At 39.3% G+C, this 24818-nt stretch overlaps 1 protein-coding gene across 9 annotated transcripts in view; it reads left to right on the forward strand.

The window, feature by feature from the left end:
• The first annotated feature begins 707 nt into the window (after window positions 1-707).
• CAPRIN2 (caprin family member 2) overlaps window positions 708-24818 on the forward strand; it is a 33275-nt gene continuing 9164 nt past the window's right edge. For 3 of the 9 annotated variants that reach the window (XM_062616522.1, XM_062616523.1, XM_062616521.1), the window contains exons 1-14: window positions 708-1001; window positions 2802-2864; window positions 6926-7012; window positions 9499-9737; window positions 11046-11128; window positions 13046-13207; window positions 13689-13732; window positions 15126-15971; window positions 16825-16866; window positions 21009-21140; window positions 21355-21442; window positions 22129-22184; window positions 22821-22931; window positions 24596-24706. In XM_062616522.1, the coding sequence (XP_062472506.1) occupies window positions 756-1001; window positions 2802-2864; window positions 6926-7012; window positions 9499-9737; window positions 11046-11128; window positions 13046-13207; window positions 13689-13732; window positions 15126-15971; window positions 16825-16866; window positions 21009-21140; window positions 21355-21442; window positions 22129-22184; window positions 22821-22931; window positions 24596-24706 (2310 nt within the window). In that variant the 5' untranslated portion in view covers window positions 708-755. The remainder of the gene's footprint in view (window positions 1002-2801; window positions 2865-6925; window positions 7013-9498; window positions 9738-11045; window positions 11129-13045; window positions 13208-13688; window positions 13733-15125; window positions 15972-16824; window positions 16867-21008; window positions 21141-21354; window positions 21443-22128; window positions 22185-22820; window positions 22932-24595; window positions 24707-24818) is intronic. The other 6 variants (XM_062616517.1, XM_062616519.1, XM_062616520.1 and 3 more) reach the window with 4 other exon arrangements.

Raw genomic sequence — 24818 nt, forward strand, 5'->3', positions numbered from 1 at the left:
CTCTTACAGAAACTCTGTGTTCAAGGTTAAAGCCTAGCCCCTCCCATCGGAGCTGGTGCCTTGCCGTGGCACGGGCCCGTCTTTTGGGGGTGGCAGAGCCCAGTTCTTCAGGAAGAACAAAGCTGTTGTATCCGAGCGTGCTACTCGCTTTACAAAGTGATCTAGTTTTGTCTTTTTTTCAGTTGAAGTCTTTTTAGCTTAAGTCTTCTGTTGGATTGCTGCAAAGGTCATGAGGGGGTAAAATTGATTTAATGGGGATGAGAGGAAGAGGAGCTATGTCTTCAGGCGTGCCACTTCTAAATCTTCATTCAGGCTGCAGCCTGGATGTGAGGCTGGCAGCATGATTTGCAATTGCTTGCTTGCAGTTTTTTTTCCCTGGTGGGTGATGTGTGCAGGAAACCTGCCTGGTTTTATATGGGCACTATATTGGCTTTCTGGAATCATCCTCTGTGCTGGCAAATTCTGCCGATGTAAAGGATTTCTGGTGTCTGGATGGGTGGGGAGACTTGAACAATACAAAGTTTGCCTTGCTTTGAAATTCCTGCTATGGATATTTTGAAAAGGGAGGGAGAAGACTGAAAGGTGGTGATAAATTCTTACCGAGGCTGTTTTGTGGCTACATTTTTGGAATACATGATAAGAATTCTTGGAATACATGATAAGTAATTTTAAAAAGAGGGGAGGTGGTGGTTTGGGGGTGGGGGGGTGAGAGAAAGCTAAATAAGAGGAGTTTCTTTGCAGCTCCATCCATTTCAATGGTGCAGCTTTCCCAAGCCCCTTTCCGTCACCCATCACCTTCAGGCCGGTCAGAGGAGGTGGAGGAAAGGAGCATGAAGGCGGCCAAGCAGCAGGTGAACCCGTCTGGGGAGAGCCAGTCTCCCTCCAGCCCCCTGCAGTCTGCGCTGAACTCGGCAGCCTCTCCTTCCCAGGCATATGAGACTTACATTGATAATGGGCTTATCTGCCTCAAACACAAGATCAGGAACATTGAGAAAAAGAAGGTAACTTGTTTTTCTTTGGCATGGCATGTGTTTAAGCTGTGAATTTTAAAACTTGGTGCCTGTTTTATAATAGCTGGAAAAAGGTTGTGTGTGTATATAGAAAGCAATCATTGATTTTAAAAATAACTTCTGTCAGGACCTAAGCTTGGATTTGCTGGTGGGTTTTTGTTAGCCTTTGTAACCCCTGTATAAGAATGGTGGTTTTTTAACCTTATTGTTCTGAAATGGGCTCCTTGCATTTGACATTGTGTGAGCATAACATTTCTGAGAATTGGGAATGCAGCTAACTAGAGACCTGCTGTCAGCTGCTGGCTTTGCAGTGCATGCACAATAGTTACGAAAAGTAACTGAATGCTGGTCAAGGCTGGGGATGCTTCTCTAATAGGCTGAATTAGTTCAGGACTAACTTGGAACTGTTTTGAAGGCAGTTTGCAGTTCTGTAGAAATATTCATATTTCTTCTATTAATTGCATACATCTAATATGATGTAGAAATGTATGTAAATTGAAGATTAGAACAGTGTTTCCTCTGACTCATGCAAGTGTCAAATTATACTAGATATATATTGCCCTTCACTTTGCATAAATATGGGGGGGAGAATGTAGCACAGTGTTAAGAATTGAGATAATGATACCCCTAAAATATTGTGCTTATAACTAGTCAGGCTTTTCCATTCTGAGACTTTTCAGTTAATTGGCAGGTGATTGAAGGCTGTATGCATGGATTTTAATTTGAAAAATGATATTTTCTGCAAGGTGAAAAGAAATAATGGTGCTGTTTCTTTTATTACTGGATCAAGTTTGTAAGTAAAACCATTCAGTGAATATTTTGTGCTTCCCTAAAGATCTGAAAAGCTTTGTGTGCTATGTCTTAGGGTGAGGGGAGGCTCACCATAGATCAGACTTCTAGCCATGTGCCTGGGGACTTGATCCTCCTGCAGGAGATGCAGTATTACTGCTGTCTCATGTCATGCATCATCCTGTAATTTTGAATAATGTCAGATAAGCATGTTTTCTTTGTGGGATTAACCAGCTTTGCATGGTATTCTGATTTATTGTTGTGAATTTCTCAAGTATCTTTGATTTTTCACATGAATTACAAAGGGCCTCACCAGCAAATGTAAGTGTGACTTACTAAAATGAGCAGAAAGTAGTCCTACTCCTAGGCTCCTATAGGTACTGTGTCAATAAAACTGTGGGCCATTACACAAATGAAATAGTATTTAACTTCATGGTCATGAATTCCCTTTTCTTTTCCCTGTGTGCATAAAGAATAATACCTAATAGTTTTTTACAGTTTACCTCGGCTTTTTTAGACTTTCAGTATATTAGAAATAAATCTTACCTGAAAACATTAGCCTAATTTCTTAGGAAATAGTGCTGTAAAATCTTGATGGCATAACTCAAGCCAGATTTTGGAAGGCATGCTCTGGAAAGTCAAGTAGGATTATTCAAGGTTAACTGAATTCTAGCATGGAATTGGAAAAGCTAAAAAAACATCCCTTAAAATAAGGACACTGTGTTTGGGTCTAGGGTCAATGCATTAGTATTTTATAAATGAAACAAAGATAGCAAGTAAGAGATGAAAGATCAAAGATAAGGAGGGGAAGTAGACAGTCCTGGAGACTGAGATTGCTGAATCAAAGGCACAGCAGAAATTTGTGTTCCTTTCTCCTAAAAATGAGCAAATAGTAAAATGCTTATTCTGTTGCAGTATGCAGTACAGGAAATGTAACTTGCATGCCATACTCTGCATTAGACAAATTGGTATTAAAAAAATGTATTTTGTATTTTCCTGCAGCTTAAGTTAGAAGACTACAAAGATCGCCTGAAGAAGGGAGAAGCTCTCAATCAGGACCAGTTGGTAAGTGCAGGAAGGGATGCCCTCAAAACCTTCAGCTATGTCAGAAGGATAGGTTGCTGAAGGAGGTGGTGGTGTTTCACAGAAGTAATGCCTGCATGCTTGCAGTGGTATTTTTCACAAAACCAAATGGATGAATTATTGGTAATTAAGTTGAATGTTGAGCCCACAAGCTTTGTCTATTTTGACCTCAGCACACAAGATAGAGGTTACAGAAGACACTTATTTATCTTTGCTCTGTAGACTTTCAGCTCCAGTATTCCTGCAACTTTTTTGAGGGGGTGTCCATATGCAGCTTGTCTTTGTGGCATTGCTGTGTTTGAACCTGAACATCAAGACTTTCGGAGTAGCTAATTAATCTTCATGACATCTTCATTAATAGGTGTTACTTGAAGCTGCCAGTTGGCTGCACAATGCTGTTCATTACAAGTAGCTGTTAAAATATAACTGACAAACAGTTCCTGTTGGTAGAAGGAAGATGCTGATCTAACTTGCGTGATTTCTAATACGCGAATCTGGCTATGGGTTATTGATGCAGTTTGGAATACTCTCTTGTCCTTCTAGTGTTGCTGTTAGACAGCTGCGAGTCACCGGCTCTCTTAAATGCTGTTAGAGCAATGTCTTGTATGTAAGGTTGCTAAAGTTTAGAATGCCAGGATAAAAGGTCACTAAACAAATGTGATCCACTTTGTGGAGCTGATGCAAACTTGCCTGATGTTAAACAGTAGTTGGTTTTTTTTCTGTCTTGGACTAGAATGGATTCTAGAAAGAGACAAAGTTTCTGTAACATGAAAACTATTACTTAAGCATATCTGAGTAGCAGTGTCACATAATCTAAAGGGTTTATTGCTCTAGTTATAGAACTGTAGAATATCTCAACTTGGAAGGGGACCCATATGGATCATGAGTCCAACTCCTTGCAGGACTACCTAACACTAAGTAGTATGAGTAAGTGTTGTCCAGGTGCTCCTTGAACACTGATGGGCTTGGTGCTGTGGGGAGCCTGTTCTGGTGACCAGCCATGCATTCAGTGAAGAACCTTTTCCTAATGTTCACCAAGAACTTCCTCTGAGGCAGCTTCATTTTATTTACTTGTGTCCTGTTGCTGGTCACCAAGGAGGAGATCAGCAGTTCCCCCTCCACTGTTGCCTTTAAGGCAGTTGTAGGCTGCAATTGAGTCACCCCTTAACCTTCTCTTCTCCAAGCTGAACAAACAGTGTGACCTCAGCTGCTCCTTGTAAGTCTTGCCCTCTAGGCCTTTCACCATGTTGGTTGCCCTCCTCAGGACACCCTCTAATAGTTTGTCCTTGTATTGAGATGCCCAAAACTACAGGTAGTACTTGAGGTGGGGCTGCGCTAGTGCAAAGTGGACAGTCACCTCCCTCAACCAGCTTGCTATGCTGTACTTGATATGCCTCAGGACATAGTTGTCCCTTTGGGCTGCTAGGGCATACTGTTGACATAACTGAAATTGCCATCAACCCAGACTTCCAGGTGTCTTTCCATGTGGCTGCTTCCCAGCCTGTTTCCCCCCCGTGCTGATCCTTCTTGTGAACCAGTTGGAAAAATAATTTCATTGGCTGCTAGCTGTATCACAGTGCAGCAGGATGAGGGCACAAATACTATTTCCTTACCCTGAATGATTTCCAAATGAGGTAGATGTAAGTGGGATAAGAGGGGAAATTATAATAATATAGGATGGTGACTTTTTATTTTCTCTAAACTCAATCTGGAATCAGGTGGGGAAGAGCCTTTTGTGTTATCATAGGTATTAACTATGATCTGTTTTCTGTCACTAACAGTGTGACTGTTGAACAATATTCTGTGTAAGTCTGATTAATCTTGAACATGTTTTAAAGCTACTTCTGAATTTGACTAGTTGTTTGGTATACACCCTGAACTGTGAAAAGATGTTAGGTGAAAGTGAAATTATGATGTGGGGGACTAGAGGTGAAGGATTCTGTAGAAATCATTCTTGCAAATGCATCCACCAGTGCTGATTTTGGAAAATGGCAAGTAACTTGGTTACTGGCTTTCAGTATTTTCAGCTGAGATGGATATCCCAGCCTTCTAAAATGGGAGATTAGATTCAGTCCTGCTAGTAAACTGAGCAGTGGTAGTCAAACTGTTGGAATGATTATTGTAGAAGTATCAACTCTGTATTTAATAATCTAGTCAAGACCGCTGTTTTAGTGGTTAAGATGTGGAAATACTCCACTTGTACCTTTCAGATGCAAATTCCCAATGTAGGTATAAATACCAGGACGTGGTGATTTGAGCTAGAGCAGAAGGAGCTTAATAGCTTGGACACTTGCCTGAAGAAACCTAACTGCTTGTAATACAGTGAAGCTTTAGTGTAACTTGATGTCACCTATATTCACATTGTTCCTTGCACAGAGGAAGTGCCCATCTGATGATGAACTTTTGCAAGCAGTTTGTATTAAACTAATTACTTCTGGTGTGTGCATGCCTGCCAGAGCTACTGTGTGTGCTAGTCTTACTTCAGGAAACATCTGTTTCAGAAATGAAGAGCTTCCAGCAAGTTAAATGCTCTCCCTGGCAATATTCTGATTTGCAAGCTGAGCAGGCTTTCCTTGGTACTGTTCCTCTAGTATGCTGTTAATGAATGTTAATAACAGGTGTGACACAAGAAAGCTATTGCTTTCCTGTGGGCTGAGTTAGAGCTTGTCATCAGAGCAGTGGTAACTGTTCTTGATGTTTTCAGGTAGGCAGTTTTACTCTGGGATTTGCATTGTTAAAAGCACAGTTACTGCCATCTGTCTCACAAGTTGTTGGTGTTAAATTGTGAGTATTCCTCAGTGTGTGGGCATTAGAGTCTTAGAAGTTACTCTCCAGAGTGTGAAGTAAACTTGCTAATTCTTATATTGATTAATTTGCTGAGGGCAGCTTAAACTGCCAGATGAGTGCTTTAGCTCATGTACCTCACTGTGTTGAGTAGCATTTAGGCCTAGTAATATTTAGTATACTACAAATAAGTGAATACAGGTAAGTGATCAATGAAACTGGTTGAACAAATGAGCATGTAGCTTGTTTTCCAGTTGCTTAGGAACACATATGGAATTTGCAGATGTCCCAGATCTAATTGGGACAATAGATCAAGCTTTTGTCATTGCACTGATGAAATGCCTCTCAACACTAACACTACTTTGAAAGAGCGTTATAGTAGACCCATGAGCCTGTTCCGGAAAACTTCCGCTATCATGAGCATAAAACACATGCACATGTGAGCAACTGAAATTAAAAGTATTTCCCAGGCATGCTTATGGTATGAGCATATGGGCAGCATGTCTGAACTACAGCATTTTGCTGTCTTCACATCCTTCAAGGAGATTTATAAAAAATAAACTGACTCCTTAGTGGGGAAGAACTCATACAAAATAGGGTATATCAAAGGGCATATTAATAATCCACTTTAGTTTTTTTTGAAGACTGGCTAGTAAAATATTGGCTAAAGCCATTAGTGAAGGCAGGAGCATTGTTTTATTTGTGGAAACTAGATTTGAAAGACTTTTTTTTTTTTTTTCCTCAAAGTATGACTTAGCTTCCATGATTTCTCTACAGTTTGTACAAATTATCTGTAAAGGCATTCAGGTAAGCATGAGGGTAAAAGATCTGTGCTGAACTTGTCAGTGTCCTATATTCCTTCCAGGCTTTTGTATCAGTGTCTGATTTTAGGTAGTTTTTTACCTCTGACTGCTGAGGCCTATGGGAACAAAAGGAAAATTGAAGTAACTTGTATCCAGGCTTTCCTGTTTCAACACAAGTATGCCAAGTATTGAACAAGATGTTGCCTGGAAAGTCTAATACAGACAGACTTGTAGGACATGTGTAGTGGTGTGAGCTGGCTTTGTGCTGTATCTCAGAGTCATGGTTGAATGATATTCATGACTAAATTTAAAATACCATTTACGGAACCAGTATCTTTAAAAAGTTACAATTTTAGAGAAATATATGCTAAGTAACTAGTTCTCAATAATAGTTTACTAGTTGCATCTCAATCCCCTTGTATTTAGTCTGACAAATTTTTACTTGTTCCTTTGCAGGAGGCCGTGGAGAAATATGATGAAGTAGTACACAACTTGGAATTTGCTAAGGAGCTTCAGAAGACTTTTTCAGGACTTAGCCAAGATGTAAGTTTAAAATGCACTTCCCTATATTGTAAGAAAGTAACTGCAAAGCTTGTGCTACTCTTCTAATGGCTACACTTACATATCAATATGCAGAATACTCCAATACTTGGAAGTTTCTATCCTGGGACTTGGGGGAACAATATGCTTAAGCTTTCTGGAGTAGTCAATAGAGCAGAGTAAATGTTGACAGTTTTGTGTACCACTGGCCTACACAATAATTATTCACTGTGTATTTCTGTAAGAACTTAAGTGTGCTTAAGTAAATTGAGTCAATGGAACTCTGCTGTGTTTGAGATGACTCCAGTTAAGATTGAAACCATTAACTGGTACTGCTGGTACCTTGTGCTGGAGGTGGACTTACCTGCTGTGTAGGTACAGACTGGTGGGAGAGCATCCCTGCTGGAAGGGACATACAGGTCCTTATGGGCTGCAGGCAAAGTGTACCCCTGGAGCAATGAAAGCTAGACTAGACTGAGGACCAGTAGATTACAGAGAACTGATTGCATGGTATTGATAACCAGGTGTGTCTGTTTCTGGTCACTTGGTACACAGAGGCTATAGATAAACTTCAGTGTGTCCAGTGGTGGGTTTCTAAATGACTGGGGCCTGGAAAATGGGACCTGTGAGGAGAGACTGGAAGAACTGGGCTTGTTTGGCCTGATGAAGCGAAGGCTTGGCAGGAGATGCAGTATTGGCCTTCAACTACTAAATTGATTACTGAAAGGGTGGAGCCAGGGTTTTTGCTGAGATGTGGTAGAAGGAGTAATCATAAAATAGTAGGCTCCAACTAGATAAGAGGAAAATTGTCACTGAGGATAACTGAGCACTAGAGCAGGCTGCCTAGAGAAGTATTAAAATCTGTCCTTGTATCTCTTCAAGACCTGACTTGCACAAGCTCTAAGCAAACTGGTCTTGATTCAGTGTAACCTTTGTTTTGGAGGCTGGGCAGGATGAAATCCCAAGATTCCTTCCAGACAATATTTTGATGTTTCCAATGGGGGGAAAGTGCTGGGATTAAATCACTGTTAAGTACAGCTCTTGGTAAAATTTTACTGAAGCTGGTGGAGTTTGCCACTTATTGTGCTGTAGTTGTCTCTAATTATGGCAAGTAGCAGATTTAGTGCTTTATCTATGTCATTATTCAGGGTTTAAAGCACTAAATACATTTTTTTATGTAAGCAGATGTTTTAATCGTTGATGAAACTTTTTTTAGCTCAAGCAAGTACTGTCCTTAAAATATTTGATCTGCGGTGGTTTTATGGACACTGAACATGATTAGTCACTGCTCTGGCATTATGTCTTTGCCTTTTGCAGAATGCTGAAGGACTGGTAAAATGGTAAATGTTTTGGTGTTTAGAGAGATGAAAAAAGTTTTGCTTGGGAGGCTTTTCTTGTGTATGTAATAATTTCAGGTAGCGCTGTAAATCTCTCAAAGTATTGTGTGAGCAGAGATTTAAGAGCCTGTCCAGCAGTGTTGCTGCTTTGGGTTCACTTGGACATTTTATGTTGAACATAAACTACTGTGCTGAATGTAAAAACTTGGATTGCTTCTTATGGCTTTTCTCTGTGTGGCTGCCCATAAAATATTAGAAATTAAGGATTGTTACCAAGTGTATCTTTCTGTAGGTGTTTTTAGTAATTCGGGTCATGTTTGTCCTTGCACGTAAGGTATTTTTAAAGACTAACCAATTTTTTTTGCTTTGGCTTTACTTCTGCTTGTATGGATTCTACAGGCAGTACCCATTACTGGAACACTAGTGAACATTCTGGCAACAACATCCTTACAGATTTTACACTGCATTCTAGAAAAACTAAATTTCCACACATCCTGCAAAGAAACTTAAGATACCCTTTAATGAGGTATTTTAAATCTTTCAGTTACTCAGCTTCTGCTGTATAATTCTGCTAGTACATGATAAACTTCTTAAATGCATGAGGGCTGTGTATGTTCTGTGACTTGTTGCTTATTTCATGAGTGCTTCAGTCCTCTGTCATCAGAAATAAGAGTAACTGTAGGATTCTGCTGCATCATTTCAATTGGGGTGTTCAAAAGTGAAGAGGCAGTTGTCTCAGAAGAAATTTGGAAACTTCTGCATTACTAAATTCGTGTGGTAAGTGTTAAAGGTCAGCTAGGCTTGGGTTTGTGTTTGTATCAGTTTCTTATATTCAGTTGTAAGAGCTTTTACAATAAAGCAACTAGCAGCTCTAATCAAGATCTAAATATCATAAAGGCATATTACAAGTGAAGCTACTAGTATCCAGTTTGACTAAAAGCTAGATCTGTAAAGAATTAGTAAATAAATGAGGAGCTTTTCCAGAGGAGGGGCTTGAACTCTTGGGTATCTGAAGAGTTATGAGCTTCTGTTATCTAACCAAAATTAATAGTTTGATCAATGTAAGTTGATTGATACTAGAGCTTACTGTGTTTCAGCCTAGAATCCTGTTACTTAATTGTGTTTAACTGTTGAATTCATGTACTGAAACAGCTGCTGAAAGCGCAGAGGAAGGCTCAGCGAAGAGAGAGTCTATTAAAGCTTGAAGCTGAGAAGAAGAAACTGCGTACAATACTTCAAGTCCAGTATGTGCTGCAAAACTTCACTCAAGAGCATGTTCAGAAAGATTTCAAAGGTGGTGTGAATGGTGCAATATACTTGCCTTCTAAAGAACTAGACTACCTCATAAGATTTGCAAAACTGACATGTCCAGAAAGAAATGAAAACTTGAGGTAAGGTCAAGATTTTTATCTAATTGGTATGCTTCATTCATTACAGTAAACGTCCTCTGTTTGACACTTCTTGAAATACTATGTTTTGGGACAGTAATTAAAATTCTATTCAGTACACTTGCTTTAGTTGGAGACTAAGAATGCAGCAGATTGACCTCACTGAACATTAGAGGAAAGCTGCAGGAATTAGAACCTCAGTTGTGCAAGTTGCATAGAAGTGCTGCCATCTCGCATCTTGTTGTGGGGCTGAGGAGGGATAGTCCAATGCCATTGTAAGCAGGGAGGCTGGTGGCGTGCTGCTTTCTTGAGGTCTCGCTGTTCATGGACTGAAAGTGCAGTACATGCAGAACTACGTTCCATTCACATGGTGGTCCAGATGTGCTGCCTTATTCCAAGGAAAGGTGGTACTCCTGAGGCTTGCTATTATCTTCCAATCTTTGAAGTTTTAAAAATTAAAAAAAAATTTGATACCTCTACAATAAATGTCATACTTTTTAAGGTAACAAGCTGTCAACAAGTGTAATGTCTGTACTAATTTGGTACCATGTTTGTATTACAATGACTTATGCTTAGCTTGTCTGTTTTTACGATAGTATAGAAAGAGTTGTACTTAAATATGGAAAAGTAGTTATTAGGTGGCAGGTTGAAACATTTCATGGATAAGAGTACTTCCATATTCAAACATGACTTCCTAAAAATCACTTGCCATATACTAAATTGGCCAAATCTTTGCTCTTAAGGTAACTTCTAAAGAACAGCTGCTTATAAAAAGCTACACAATAGGAGTCTCTTATCCCGGTGTAAAAACTTTATTTCTAGCTTCCTCTTTCCACAAGAAGCACAGTCCTTTCCTTTGGGTTTCTAAATTTCATCATGGTAGATTTCCAAATCTATTGTCTGGAGGGGGTGGGGTGGATCATGGACCTATGTCAAAGCCCCTCAGTAAACTAGCAGAGGCCAAGAGCTGTTGACTGCCCCTGCACATGTGCATCCAATGAGCAAGGTGGTTAAAGACCAATTGTTTCCCTGTCTAGGAGTGTCTAGGAGTCCTGACTTGGAATGAAGGTCAGTTTTATGGTCTTGTGGGATAGTGCTAGGCTCTTTAATATGTCTTAATTATTCACTACTTACATTTGCTAGGTTAAATCATGTACAGATAGAGATAAATCAGTAGTGGATAATGGATTTAGGGTTCCCTTCAGTGGGAAGGCTAAACATTAGTCAGTGTCTTCAAAGGAGGGTTGTTGGGATACTGCAACACTTGATCTTGGCTATGATTCTACCTAGTAAAACTGTCATTTGTTTTAGTGTTGAAGACCAGATGGAACAATCATCTCTCTACTTCTGGGACCTTCTAGAAGGAAGTGAGAAACCTGTGGTTGGAACAACATGTGAGTGTCTCTTCTAGAGAAGTAACTTAGAGACCTGAAATGTGCGTGCTAATTAAAGCATCTTGAAAACAATGGAATATACATGGAAGGCTACTAAATTAAGCACTTCCAACTGCATGTGTTCACTCAGTTGTCCAAGGGTAAACTGCTGGTTTCTTCAAGTTCTGTTTAAGTACACCTCAACAACAATACAGCATGATTTCTTTTTCCAGGTAAAGGCTTACTCTTTCTCTAATGTACTAGCACCTTCTTGTGGAATAATTATGGTAGTAATTCAAAAGCTGATGCATGAATACCTTACAGAACCAGCAATGGGAACTTTTTTGAATAGTTATGTGCAAATAGCTTAAGACTGGAACACTGTTCCCAGCCAAGAAATGCTTAGTTGAGTAAACTGATGTGTTTTACAAATCTTCATTGGCCCCAGGCTGAAGGTCCCACAGCACTGAAGATTGTCTTGTAGGAATTCCAGGCTTATACCTGTTGTCTGACTACAGTGCAGGATACCACACTAAGGAAGGATAGTCATTAGTGGAACTTGCTGTGTTTAACCATGTACAGGGCAGTCTTACTTTGACCTGCTGCAAGTGTCCTCATTTTTCAAGCACAACAATCTGTGGGACTCTACATGTTTTATTCCACTGTGGCTTAGTTTCAACAACCATGGTTGTAAACCAGCATATATGTTTTATGTTCCTATTTAGAACACAAAAGAAATGTGAAGAAAGTCTTTCCTATTGCAAACAGATCTTGCTTGTCCCATCTACTCCAATCTTGTAATGGCTGTATGGCAGTATCTTTTATTTGTAATTGACAGTGTTGTTGAAGCTATTGGACCAGAGCATGAGTGTACCCTGTCTAATTTCTACATGCAGATAGTTGAACTGAAGATTAAGTGTTAACTCTTAACTCTTTTCATGTAGTTCTGGACAAACTGCAAGCTGGCCTTGCATTGTTACAGGCTGGTAACTTTAAATTTGTGTCTGTTGACATAAATTAATAGCCTAGTTATTTTGAACTCCAAACTTTTGTAGCTTTTTGGCTATAACCTAAACTTCTGTGACTTTTTGTAAGTAACTCTACCCCTTTAGTGTCAGTCTTGCACAAGCTAAATTTGAGATAAAGCTATTATGACTTCTTACTAGCATTCACTGCCTTGGGAGAGAATTTTCTATACCCACATTAAATTCAAGCTACAGTTCTTGTTCACGTGGCTGTTGCTGGTAGGAGTGATCTCTTGCTGAGTATTTTTCTTGTTTTTAAGACTGCTGTTTCTCTAGCTTCTCTGAAAGAATTTGTAGTATGATTTCTGGGGCCTTATACTCTATGTTGCTGTCTTTTTTGCATAAAGGGGAAAGCTAGACAGTTCTTGGAGTACACAGTTAAGTTTTTCTTTACCAAAAATTCAGAGGGTTAAGTTCAGTCTGGAACAGTCTCTTGCTTCCCACCCCCTGCTTGTTTCTGCAGTTCTTAACTTTTTGGTCTGAGACTTAACATCTTATCACTGGGAAGAGGGTGCTGTAGGGCAGTTGCATAATGAGTTTGTTTGGCTTTACCTTTGCAGTCCGCACAATGTGCTTTTAGTATCAGTGCTGGCTAGCTTACAGGATAAACAAAGGGTAAATAAATTTGTTTCTAAGCATGTGGGAGACTAGGTAGCTCAGTGTTGACCTTGTGTGTGTTTAAACACAGGTGGCAGTCTTACCTCTGGCTTGCAAAAGTGCTTTCAGCTGTAATATATAAAGCAGTTTAACAAATGCTTTCCTTTACTAAAACACTTTATGGCAATAAGTCAGTAAGATTTGTGAACCTGGAAAAATTGCAGTTTATGTAAAGGGAGGGAATAAAGAGTTTAGATCTGAATACTCCTTAATTTGAAATTGTAATATCTTAACTGCATGGATTTTTACTCTTCAGATAAACACATGAAGGACCTGCTGTCCAAGCTTCTGGACTCCCGCTACTTTGAAAGTATTCCGACTCCTCGCGCCACTGCGCCAGTAAAAGAAATGGAAGAAGTAAATAGAAAATCTGAGAGAACAAGACATGTGTCAAAAGGAGAGCCTGTCAAAGAACCAGGTGGAATATTACAGGGTTCAATTTCTGTGTCATTGTGTTGGGATAAACTTGAACTGAGCACTGACTTTTCATAGTTTGAGATTAAATCTAATCCTGTGCAGTGGCTTACTTGCAATGTAGCAGATAAAATAGAACCTTCAAGGCTTTCTGCCTTATTCTGACAAATATTGTAGGGGAAAAACAATCTAATTCTAATAAGATGTTTTTGTCACCTGAGCAAGTCTTCATGTTCAAGGTGTGAGAATTGTCTAGTTTAGAGAATGCTGCATATTACAATAATCAAATCACAAATACTACAAAATGTTTCTTAACTCCACAAATTTAAAACAGAAAATAAAAGGTTGTCTAAAAATACCATGTTGAATGACAAGCTGAGCTTTAGCAATTTGCACTACTATTTGAGTAGAATTAAAGACTTGCTACTGCTTGTTCTGCCTTTCTGCATTTGATCAGTTGAAACAAATTAACGTCCTTTCTCTAGAATCCATTGCGGAGCTTATGAAGTCTGAAATACAGCCACAGGAGGTAAGATATTCCACTGCTAATTGCTTTCCTTTAGTATATGATTTATCAGAAATATAATGGCATTTCTGCAGCTTGTTTTCTAAACTTAAGGGAGTCTGAACAGTAACTTAGGTATTGCTTTACATAGAAAGCATTGGTTTGGTTGCATTTCTATTTCTAAACCCAAATTTATGGTTTCTGTGGGATATTCTGGGATAAATGGGCCAGGATTACATGAAGTAGTATAGTACTTTAATACTCTGGTGCTTTCCTGAATAAAACCAAAGCCTCAGCCTTTAGAGTGGAAACAAACTATCTAGTGTACTACAGGGTAGAAAAAATACACACATACTAAAGCTGTCTCTAAAAGCTAGGCTTATTGCAGTAAGCTTGATACTGGTGGGGTTGCAAATCTTGTTCTCATTTGTCAGAAAAGTAGGGGTCTTAACATAGACTTGTGTGCGGAAGGGTGTGTAGACATGTTTCAACAACCATTAAGTCATTGAAACACATATGTGTATACATGTTGAACATGTATAGACATGTTTTGACAGCTAAGTTGAAGTTTAGTACTCAAACTTCAACTAGCAATAGCACAAAACCCATTAAACTTCAAAATGTGGGGAAGGGTGTACTTCTGTAACAGGGAATACTGGTTCTTGAAATGCTGAATCATTAATTCCTGGATATCCCATTAGAGAGTGCACCCCTGAACAAGTTTTTATAACCTGGTACCTGATGCTAAAGGCTTATTCTGGTGACTTGTCAGAAAGTCTCAGCTAGTGAGCCTTGTACATTCTTCATATATTTACTTCCTGTTTATGACAAAGTGGTAACTAGGGAAAACTTCAGGATGCCTTCACTGAACTCAGAATTACTGATAGCAAATGTAGCCTGTCCAGTTGTAGAAGTCCAGAGGTACTGAATCTGAGAATCTAGTGACTTTTTAATATTTTAAGCTCCATTAAGGATGAGGGTTATACTTAGTTACTGGGTCAAAGACTGTGTGGGAGGTGGTGCTGCTGTTCTTAGCAGAATGTCTGCTAATCTAATAACACAGCATTTTAGATGCTTAGGAGGAGAGCTGTGTTCATAAAAAGTCTCAACTGAACCTGATACCGTAACTGCCTAGGAACACCAGTTAGCATTGAGGATAATAGATTTACTCGGCTCAAGTATGTGTCACTTGTGCTGCACAGGACTGTTTCCTGCTTCTCTGGCCTGCCAAACAAAGCTAGTCTGCAGTGCTGTAGCATAAAGGCATGGCTGTCCTTATAGTTTCTACAGCTGATACTTAAACTGTCTGGGCTCTGCTTTTAGTCAGAAGTTTTTGGTAGCTGGGTGACCTAACTTACCTGAATTGTAGTAGCAAAATGTTTTCTTGGGAGCCATTAAGTTTCTCTGGTCTATATAGTTTCTCAACAGGCGTTATTTGCCTGAAGCAGAATACTCTGTCAAGAAGAAGCCAGAAGAGCCAAAATCTTGGGAAGCTGGGTATGCTAGAAAGCAAGAACCTCTGAAGTCCTGGGAAATGCTTGTTGATACTGAAGAGCAGGAGCAGAAGCAGAAACAAGAGACCTTAAAGCCTTGGGAAGCTCGTGTTAGGCAGCAAGAACCAAAAAGACCAGATTCTCCAAAGCCGTGGGAAATCCGTGTCAAAGAAGAGGAACAGAAGCGTGAGCCTGCAAAGCCCTGGGAGACCTGTGTTGAGGAGGAAGAACAGAAGAAGCAGGAAGCTCCAAAGGTCTGGGTAGCACGTGTCCGAGAGGAGCAGGAGTCCTCCAGGCCTTGGGTAACAAAGGCTAGGGAAGAGCAGGACCAGAAGAAACAGGAATCACCTAAGCTGTGGGTAGTAAAAGCTAGGGAAGAGCAGGAACAGAAAAAGCAGGAGTCCCTAAAACCTTGGGTAACCAAAGTTAAGGAAGAACCAGAACAAAAGCAGGAATCTCTAAAACCTTGGGTAACCCAAACTAGGGAGCAACCAGAACAAAAGAAGCCAGAACCTGTGAAATCATGGGAAATGCCTGTTAGGGAAGAGCCAGAGCGAAAGAAGCAGGAGCCTGTGAAGGCTTGGGCTGCACATGTTAGGGAGGAGCCAGAACAAAAGAAGCAGGAGACTCCAGAGGCTTGGGAAAAAGCTGACAGGCAGCAGCAAGTGTCATCACAGCAGTTACAGAACCCTCTGAAGTCCTGGGGAGCTGCAAGTATTGGGCCAAAGGAGCAGATGGGGCCAAAGAAGTTTGATATGGAACCCAAAGAAGTGAGTTGGCATATGTAGTATTACCTGTCATAAGCTTTTGACACTAGTGTATTGGACTAAAGCTACCTGTTAGCAGAGGCTTTACAGAATGCATTTTATAGGCCTTTATTTAGCCCTGTTAAATTCTTGGGGAAAACAATTCTGGCAGTTAAAGCTTATATTGGAATACAAGATGGTTTGGTTTACTTCTTATATCAACACAGTATTGCTGTGTTTGAGCCTTGAATAACTGCTTTATGCGTAAGACAGAAGACATAATTTAGTTCATCCCTAGTTACTGGCTCTGTTCACCCTTAGCAGTACAAAGCAAGTGTAACTCAGCCAGGAATCAAATTGTATGTGTCTGTATGCAAATAGCACTTCAGTAATTCTTTTTAGGCTTTTGATTAAAATAGCTGCTAATTCAAGGCAGAGCTAGATCAAGGAATAGCAATGGTGTAGGGGCTTATGTATGTATTTCCAGATCAATGCAGAAACCATACTGTTGTCCTGAGGTGTTTAACAAATAGCTATAATTTTAGAAATGTAAAATGAAAGCTGCTGCAGTGCTCACAGCTGAGCAGGCTGCTAGCATCTGCTTACATTACCTTCTTTCTCACCTGTACTCGGGTAGTAACAGTTTTAACTCAAAACAGATAACTGAACTCTGTCTTCCATCTTCTGTCATTAAGAGCAGTGTTCAAGCTAGAGTGAGACTTCAGGAAGAAAAGCAATTTTGTGTACAGTGTTGTACTGTCTTATTTCTACAAGAAAGCAGAGATCTGTTAATGCCATATTACACATGGCAAATGATTAAGTTTAAATCTTGTCAGTAAACTTGACATAACTGGAAAATGGATGTTCTTGTGCCTAGAAGCGGGACCGCAAACTGAAGGTTGAACCCGAGATTAAGAGAGTATGTAACATGCAGCACTGGGTAACAAAATGGGATTAAGGTGTTTGATTAGTCTTTACACTTGAGCTGAGTAGAATCTGTTCACTGGTGGTACAGGTATAAAATCTGGTGGCCTCACTGAGTAAATCTGAGCACAAGGAGGTGTTGTGCACCCAACTATGCATAGTATTACTGAAACAATCTGAAGTATTGGAATAATTTCGAGCACTTTAAGATGCCTTGGATTTTCTGGTGTCGGATAACATTAAAGCTTAAATGCAAGTTGCTTGTATGAACTCTTGTTTTTTACATAGGATGGGCAGATGGATGGCTTAAGTGATAAACAAAACTTTGATGCAGTAAGAAAAAAGGAGTTTCTCCAGTCAGTTGGAGAAACTTGCAAACTGCCTAAGAATCTTTGTAATGTGCAGGTGTGCATGTCAGCAGAACTAAACCAAATGAAATGTTGGAATGTGAGATTGCTTAAGATGGGTTGCTGAATTAAGTGAACAAAGCATATTTTAAGTATTCAAACTTTGATTTCCATAGACCTTGGTGAAACACCAGCTGCATTTGTTTTTGCTTAGTAGTTATTGACAAATCTGATATCAAAAGTATATTGACTCAATAGAAAGGTACTATCAACCTAACTAGGTTCCATATACAATTTTTAAAAAAAATCAATATATGTTTGACTTGTCAGGTACATACAAAGCACAATTAACAAATACTGAAATTTGAGTAAGGAAATTTCTCTTGCCTTTCTGTATATGAAGAAAGAAGAGGCAATGCAGTGCCGTAGCTGGATCCATTTTGCTTCCAAGGACAATCTATAAATGGCCTTGTGCAGGGATCTAGATGTGGTAGATAGAAAGCCTGTGTCATTGCTGCTGGCCTCTGGAGCTGAAGTTAACCTTTCCTTACTCCCTGAAATAACTTAGAGCCCTGAGTTCTTTAGATAAACTACTAGGTTTTGAGATCTTGAAATATGCTTAGTTAACTTAATGTACCATGAAGGGCAATACTGAAGAAGTTGAACTGAAGTGCAGGCCTGTTAAGATGTTACATTATTTAAATATTTGTGCAACCCGTGGACCATTAAACTTGATTAGTGCTGAATTTGTGTCTTGCTATGTGGAAGTAGCAAGGCTTGTACTGTCATTCAGTGCCACTGAAATAATATCTAATGTGAATGCTACTCCAAGTAGGAAGCAAATGTTGATTGTGTATCTACATGGTAAAGCTAGGGCTCACTGTTGAAATTACAGTTCGGGTATTACCATCCCAGCTCTCTTGGTACTCCACAGCTAACAAACCTAAGAAAGAATTGTGGTATCAGAATTAAGTTTTACTGGCATGTGGGGTACTTGAAATGTATGTTGGTGTTGCACAGAAGTAGACCTTCAGTCTCTAAAATTCAAGCTTTAACAGGAGTGCTTAGTATATTGGCACTCTGGTAAAATTCTGGAGTGGTCACTGTGTCTTCACATTGATTTGCAAATGACTTACCAGGTCCTAAACCAAGTTCTAAGTATTTCAACTCCATTTTTAGTCAGTTCTCTAGACAGGAACAGTTGTTGCCGAATGTATAAGAAGTGTTGAAGTTAGGTTTCAGGAACATATTGTTATGACAAATTAGACCCTAAACTTTCCAGTGCTGTGTAAAACTGACTTGAATGTTGCTTGAACCACTGATTTTAAGTGATCTCAGGATATAAGTTTGATGTGAGCTGGACTAACAGGTTACTACACTCAGAATCTGCCACCATCTTGTATTGATTTCCAGAAACATCTAACTGTAGGCTAGAAAGAAAACTTGGTTTAAAACTGCCTTAAGGATACCAGGTACCTGCTCTTTCTCAAAGCATCTCTTGCAAAGGCATAAAATCTGAAATACTTTAACTTCCTGATACTTTTTTGTGCATGTTCTTGTACTGCACTTGATTACTGTAGCTTCGAAGACCCAACTGGCAGTAAAATAGCAAATTGAGGTAACTTCAGTATAGCTACTTTAGGCTGGTGTGTTTTAATATATGCAGGAACTGGAAGGTAACCTCCACAGACTAGAGTCTCAGTGTTTTAATCCTGGCTTAAAGCCCTAATATCATACATGTAACTCCGTATGCTCGCTCTTCCAGTTGGAAGAATGCTACCAGGATAATGTACAAGTGTATGAGCTGGGGAAGGAGGTGAAGAATCTTTAGCAAATTGTAAAAGCATACAGAAGACTGTATTGTCTTTGAAATCACAAGTGAAACTGCAATTTCTGCTGCTTTCATGGTGTTAAGGCTGGTTTTAAATGTGCTTAATGTACAAGTCTAATTTACCTAACTAGTGAACAATCTTAATAGCTGTAGACACTGCCAGACTTCACCTGGTTAGGTGACTTAACAGTGAAAAACTTGCTATCAGTTTGCAAAACTGCAGAACGGTTTTGTAGTGTACTTAGGTCTTAGTAAACTGCAGTGAAGAGGAAAAAAGTAGTAGAACAGTTAAACCCATAATGGATTTACCATGACAGCAAGTGTTTTAAGATTGTCTGCTTATAAGTGAGTGCTAATAAAGTGATGTACAGGAAGATTGAGTCCTAGTAACTTAATCTATAACTTGCTGCGATTTAACTTTATTCAACTGTATCTTTTGTCCTGCAGTTAGGTTCTTAATAGCTTTAGTGTCTCTTCATTAATGAAAACTATACAGCATAATGCATGTGCATGCATCAGGAAGTCTTAAGACAGTAGTACAAAGATGCGCTCTTAGCTCTAGGAAAAAGTAAAACTTCCCACAGCTCAACAAGTGGCTATTGTGTGGACCACAAGTATTAGAAATGGAGTCTGCCATAATTAATGTGCTGCATGTACATGGATTATGCTTTGTGAAGATCACTAAACCCTGCAAGATTCTTCCATGTCCGTTTTACTGGAAATTCTGCAAATGATAGGGATTAGTTCCAGGTTACTGCTGAAGACATGAAAAAGTAGTTTGGGGTTTGTTGTGCTAAAATTGGACAAAGAGTACTCTGTCAATTTGTGTTGAATTTGTGATGAATGTCATGGCACGTACCCTTCTGCCATATAATGTCAGTCTTCTAATGAATTCATACAAATACTCAACTGCTATATAGTATATTGTAGTCATCTCCTATTGGAAAGATAGACTTTAATCTCTAGGAAAGGAAAGGCTTTCATATGTTCCTATGTGTCTCCACATTTGGGCCAGTTGAAATAACGCAGCTATTGTCTTCAGAATTGCCTCTCTCTACCTGCAGAGACAAATGTAAGAGAAGCAAAGCTTTAGAGAATCACTAAAAATAATGGGTTTAAAATACTTGTAACAAGCCTACCACTTCAAAAGACATGTTAGGCTACCTAGACAGTCTGTTGTTATTGTCACCCTGAAAATAACAAGGCTTCTGCTCTCTAAAGAGTTTACTGTCATGGTTTTTCTGATACCTTAAACTTGCTTATTCTCTGACAAAATGCTTCCCTCTTCTTAATGTGAAGTGAGAACAAGTTGTGATGAACTGTTAAGGGACCATGTGAAACAATCAAAGAGTACTAAGTTCCTGCAGAAGTATTTAGCCACAAAATTGGGCTCCCATGTGGGAGTACAGGTGTACTTTTCATGCTAGACTTTGAAAAGTTTAACATAATACTTCCTGCAGGAGCTGGTGCATAAAGAATATCTAGCTTGCTAGTGGAAGCACCTTGGTCTAATCCTGAGTAACCTGCTTGCAGTGTATCTCTTGGGTGCACTTTCTTCAGAATGTCTGGAAATGCCATCCTAAAGATATGCACTTATTGGTGTGGGTTCTACTGGGAGGGGGAGTATGTTTTAAGCCTTGAGTGATGCAGCTTTGGTTTTTAAGCTTGTTCTGGCCTTCAGCCTGGATATGTGGGTTTCCTAATGATGCACTAAATGTCGGCAACTTATTGTCATCTTGTACACTTGACTGTATGAAGCTGAATGAGGTGAATTAATGTTGTGGCAACAGTAAACTGCTGTTATTTAATGAAGTGAAAACTTGATTCAGGAAATATCAATGACAGCACAGAATTCCTTGGCCCATGTTTTCTGACATTTATAGGTTGCTCTGGAAGTATATTGGATAAGATCCTTGTCTCGCTTCCAGCATTAGATTTAATGTATTCTCTTCCTATTAGGTGCCTAAACCTGTACATCAGCCAGCTGCAGAATTTTGTTCTACTTCAACTCTTCCAAAAGATCCAGTGTTAAGAAGAGAAAAACTTCAGGATCTGATGACTCAGATACAAGGGACTTACAACTTCATGCAAGTATGTGTTGTTTTTTTTTTTATTTTTTTTTCTCTGCTGTTGTAGCACACAGCTCCAATTCCTACTGGGTTAGGGAAAACAGTGCTGCCAATGTGTGTTTGCACTGAATGAATGTAGCTCTAATTAGCTAACAGCAACTTGTCAAAGGAGACTGTTTCATTTATATCTAGAGTTTAATCTTTTTTTTTCTCAACTGATGATCTTTTCACAAAAGGAGTCCATTCTGGATTTTGATAAAGCTTCACCAAGTGCCATTGGTTCATCCCAACCACCTTCAGTTACTCCAGCAAGTAGTCCTGCAGGTAGGTAATACTGTAAGTGTGAATTGTATGCGGGATTCCTGCAAACACTAACAGGATTTGGTTGGGCTGTAGATCAGTAGGCCTAATGAAGACAGCTTGTCTAATTATAAAACAATATTAATGTCTGATTTAAAAAAAAAAGAGGCAGCTCAAACTGCTTACCTGCTTATTAGTTGCTGGAGGTGGCTTAAGTTGGTGTATCTGCCTGGAAATGGAATGTTTGTTTAATCACTGACTGGCATGTGCATCTGAACCTAGCAGCAGAATTGACATGCTGACAACTTGTCTAGATGTGGTGTATATAAACACAAGCTGTGAATGAGTTCAGGACAAAGGGCAGTTTTCTGGCTACACTTGGAAAATGGGAACTTGTTAAGAAACTGTTTGGGTGGCTCTTCAGCTGTGAAACCAAATTAGCCAGTTTATTACACCTTTCTAATATAGAAAGTGGGTATCTCTTTTGTGGTAGAAATATTTTTATCATTGAATACTTTTCCCCTTTTACAAAAAACTTTCAATGGAGTGTAGTTTACTGATGCTAATTCTAAATATTTGCAGTGCACACACTTGAAATAGTGTGCATTTTCATACACCAAATGCTTTCAAAATGTAGAACTGGGTACTGAAACTCTATGAAATGTTTTAATTTAAAAGCAAATGTTGCTTAATGCATTCTTTTTTTACAGCTCCGAAAGAACAGAAACTGCCAAGTCAGAGTGACTTTCTTCAACAGCCCCTTCAAGTAAGTTGAAGTAACAGTCCTTAGTGAAGAGGCAGAACTGTAGCCATGGAATGACGTACAGGTTATGCACTACAACAGACTTGGTACTTCAGTTGCTTTGTTTGTTGTCAGTAGTTCTGTAACAAATTTCGTGTAACAGTAGCTTACAAATGTAAGATCACTCACATGCTGACAGAGTTGGCTGCTCTTCCGCTTGAAAAGCGGCAACAAATGTTTGAAGTTTCTTGAAGTAAAAAGTGTGTTGAGGACATGCGGAAATAGTTTGAATACTTAACCTATAGATTCAAGTTGTAGGTGATAATTTTGTGCCAAAGAACATGCTGCTGCTTTGTTATATAGTGCATGTATTCATCTTTGATGTCTCCACTTACACCAAAGGTAGTGTGTCAAGCTTTGGCAGCCATGGTTATGTGAACCTTAAAATCATTTGCTGTACTTGAATGCATTGCTACTTTGGGTTTTAAATAGGTTTCCTTGCCATGAACAAGAACTCCTGAGAAACTTAAATTACTGTTCAAAGCACTTCAGCTCCTGCCTCATTCTGAGGTTTACTTGAAAATGCCCAGAGTGAGTTTCAGTGAAACCAAACATTTAAGACAATATTTAAAAACTTTATCTCTTCTCTTTTCTTGCAAGGCTGCTGCTTCATCCATTGCACTGCATGGTTCAAATACTTCCCTAGCATCTGCTGATCAGACTCTTTCTGGCTCTGAAACAGAAGACTTGGTGACACCACAGACACCACAGGTAATATACCCTGGGCTTCACTGGCATTCAAAAACCTGTGATAGCTAGCCCTAACAAAAGCTGTGGTGGCACCTCTCCTGGAACAATATAGAGGGACAGAATGGAACTAACCACAACAGTATAGCCTACATTTTGGAATACCTAAAGGTGGCTGGGAAAGTCTTCCTAATCCACATGAATGCAATGTGAACAGTCTGCCCCTTGAAATGGAAAGGGTGTGAGATGAAGAAACGCAGGCTAGAGTGATGCATATTTTTGTGGGAACATACAAGCAGCTTGAATATTTGCTTTGGTTACAGTGTAGAATACTCCCTCTAATTACACAGAGGATGCATAAGTTGTGGCATTGTCATGAAATAGCAGACTTCTGTGTTAAGGCTGAGGTATGTTCTCTTGAGCAGTAACTGAAAAAACACTGACTTGCTAATGTTCAGCCAAGACCTTAGATTTTACATTAACTGTATGTGCAGTTAAGTCTTCAACTAGCATTCAGATATTGTTTAGAGGCACAAATAATGTTTTAGTTTATGCAGATCACTGTCTTAAGGACCCCTTGCTTAGTGTGATGCTGTCTTCAGAAACACAGCTGGCTCCTCCTCTTAGAAATCTCTAATACAGTGTATATAAATTACAATGGGGGAATGTTAATGCTTCTAAAATGTTTTTGCTGATGTACATGCCATCAGTATGCTGGGCATGTAGCATTTACTATATTCCTTAGTAATACTATATAGGCAAATATAACAGTCTTTATGTGAATATTAGTCTTGCTGCCCCTTGAATTGGCAATTTTGGCCTGGTTCTTGACACCTTCTCTCACTTAGACAGTGTCAGAAGACTTCTTGTGCTGACAAGGGTTAAGTAATTTTACTGTTTAATATGCATCCAGAAGACTTGTGCTGTGCTCTAATGTAGAGCATCTGATTTAGTAGAATGCTCCTAGTTTATCTGCAAACGTATTGTTTGGAATTAAGGTTGCTTGTGCCCAGCACCTCTAGTCCCTTGGGCTTAGAGTGTGGTTTCTTTTCCAGTCCTTCTCATAGAAAGCAGTAGATGTGCTGAGACCAAAGCTTAACCAGGGAATACACTTCATGGTGACAGTGCACTCTCCTGGCATGTGAGTGCATACCAGTTCTGATGCACCTGTGATGGTATACACAGTGAGAATGGAACTGGTAGTCTTTACCCCTCAGCTGTGCATCTAAGTGTAAGCAACTCTTAAACTTAAAATTATAGTGTGAACTAACTAGAACATGCAGGTTTTGAAAAATCAAAGGAAGTTTGGCTCCAAAGCCTTGTTCAACAGAGCTTACCAGAAGCTTAACAGATGTCTTTGTTTAATTCAAGGAGACAGATGTGTATCAGACTTCATTGTAACAACTGGTTGAAGCAATCTACATTTCTTAAAATGACCTGATTTTTGTAGTGCTAGTTGTACAACCTGTTGTGTAAGAAGGATAATCAGTCTGAATCTCTAATGCTAATTACTTGAAATTTTTGGCTAAGGTGACTATTTAGTAGATCTACTTTGAGCCTAATTTTTATCACGGTCTTTCAAAATCCACTTATTTTAACTTAGGCACTGGTATTTTATAGCTCTAACAGAAGCTTGTGCTTCCTGCAGTACTTTTTGTAATAGCAGGTGCATGTATGGCTTCTTCTAGGCATCAGCATCGCTGTCTCAAGAGACTGAGAAATATACTTCCCAGCCACTGTATCAGACAAGTCCATGTATTTCTGAGCCACTTATACCCAAAAAGATTGAAATTGCCCAGGTAAGCTATCACAAATACAGGGGGTAAGGTAAATACATTGGTTACGAAATGTCTATAGAGCCTTGCATTTCTTTGGCTTCTGATTCCTATAAATACTGGTATTCTAAATTAA

The sequence above is a fragment of the Pezoporus occidentalis genome, unplaced genomic scaffold (assembly GCF_034315485.1).
Source record: "Pezoporus occidentalis ecotype Australia unplaced genomic scaffold, CSIRO_AGI_Poc_V1 ctg19, whole genome shotgun sequence".
NCBI lineage: Eukaryota > Metazoa > Chordata > Aves > Psittaciformes > Psittacidae > Pezoporus > Pezoporus occidentalis.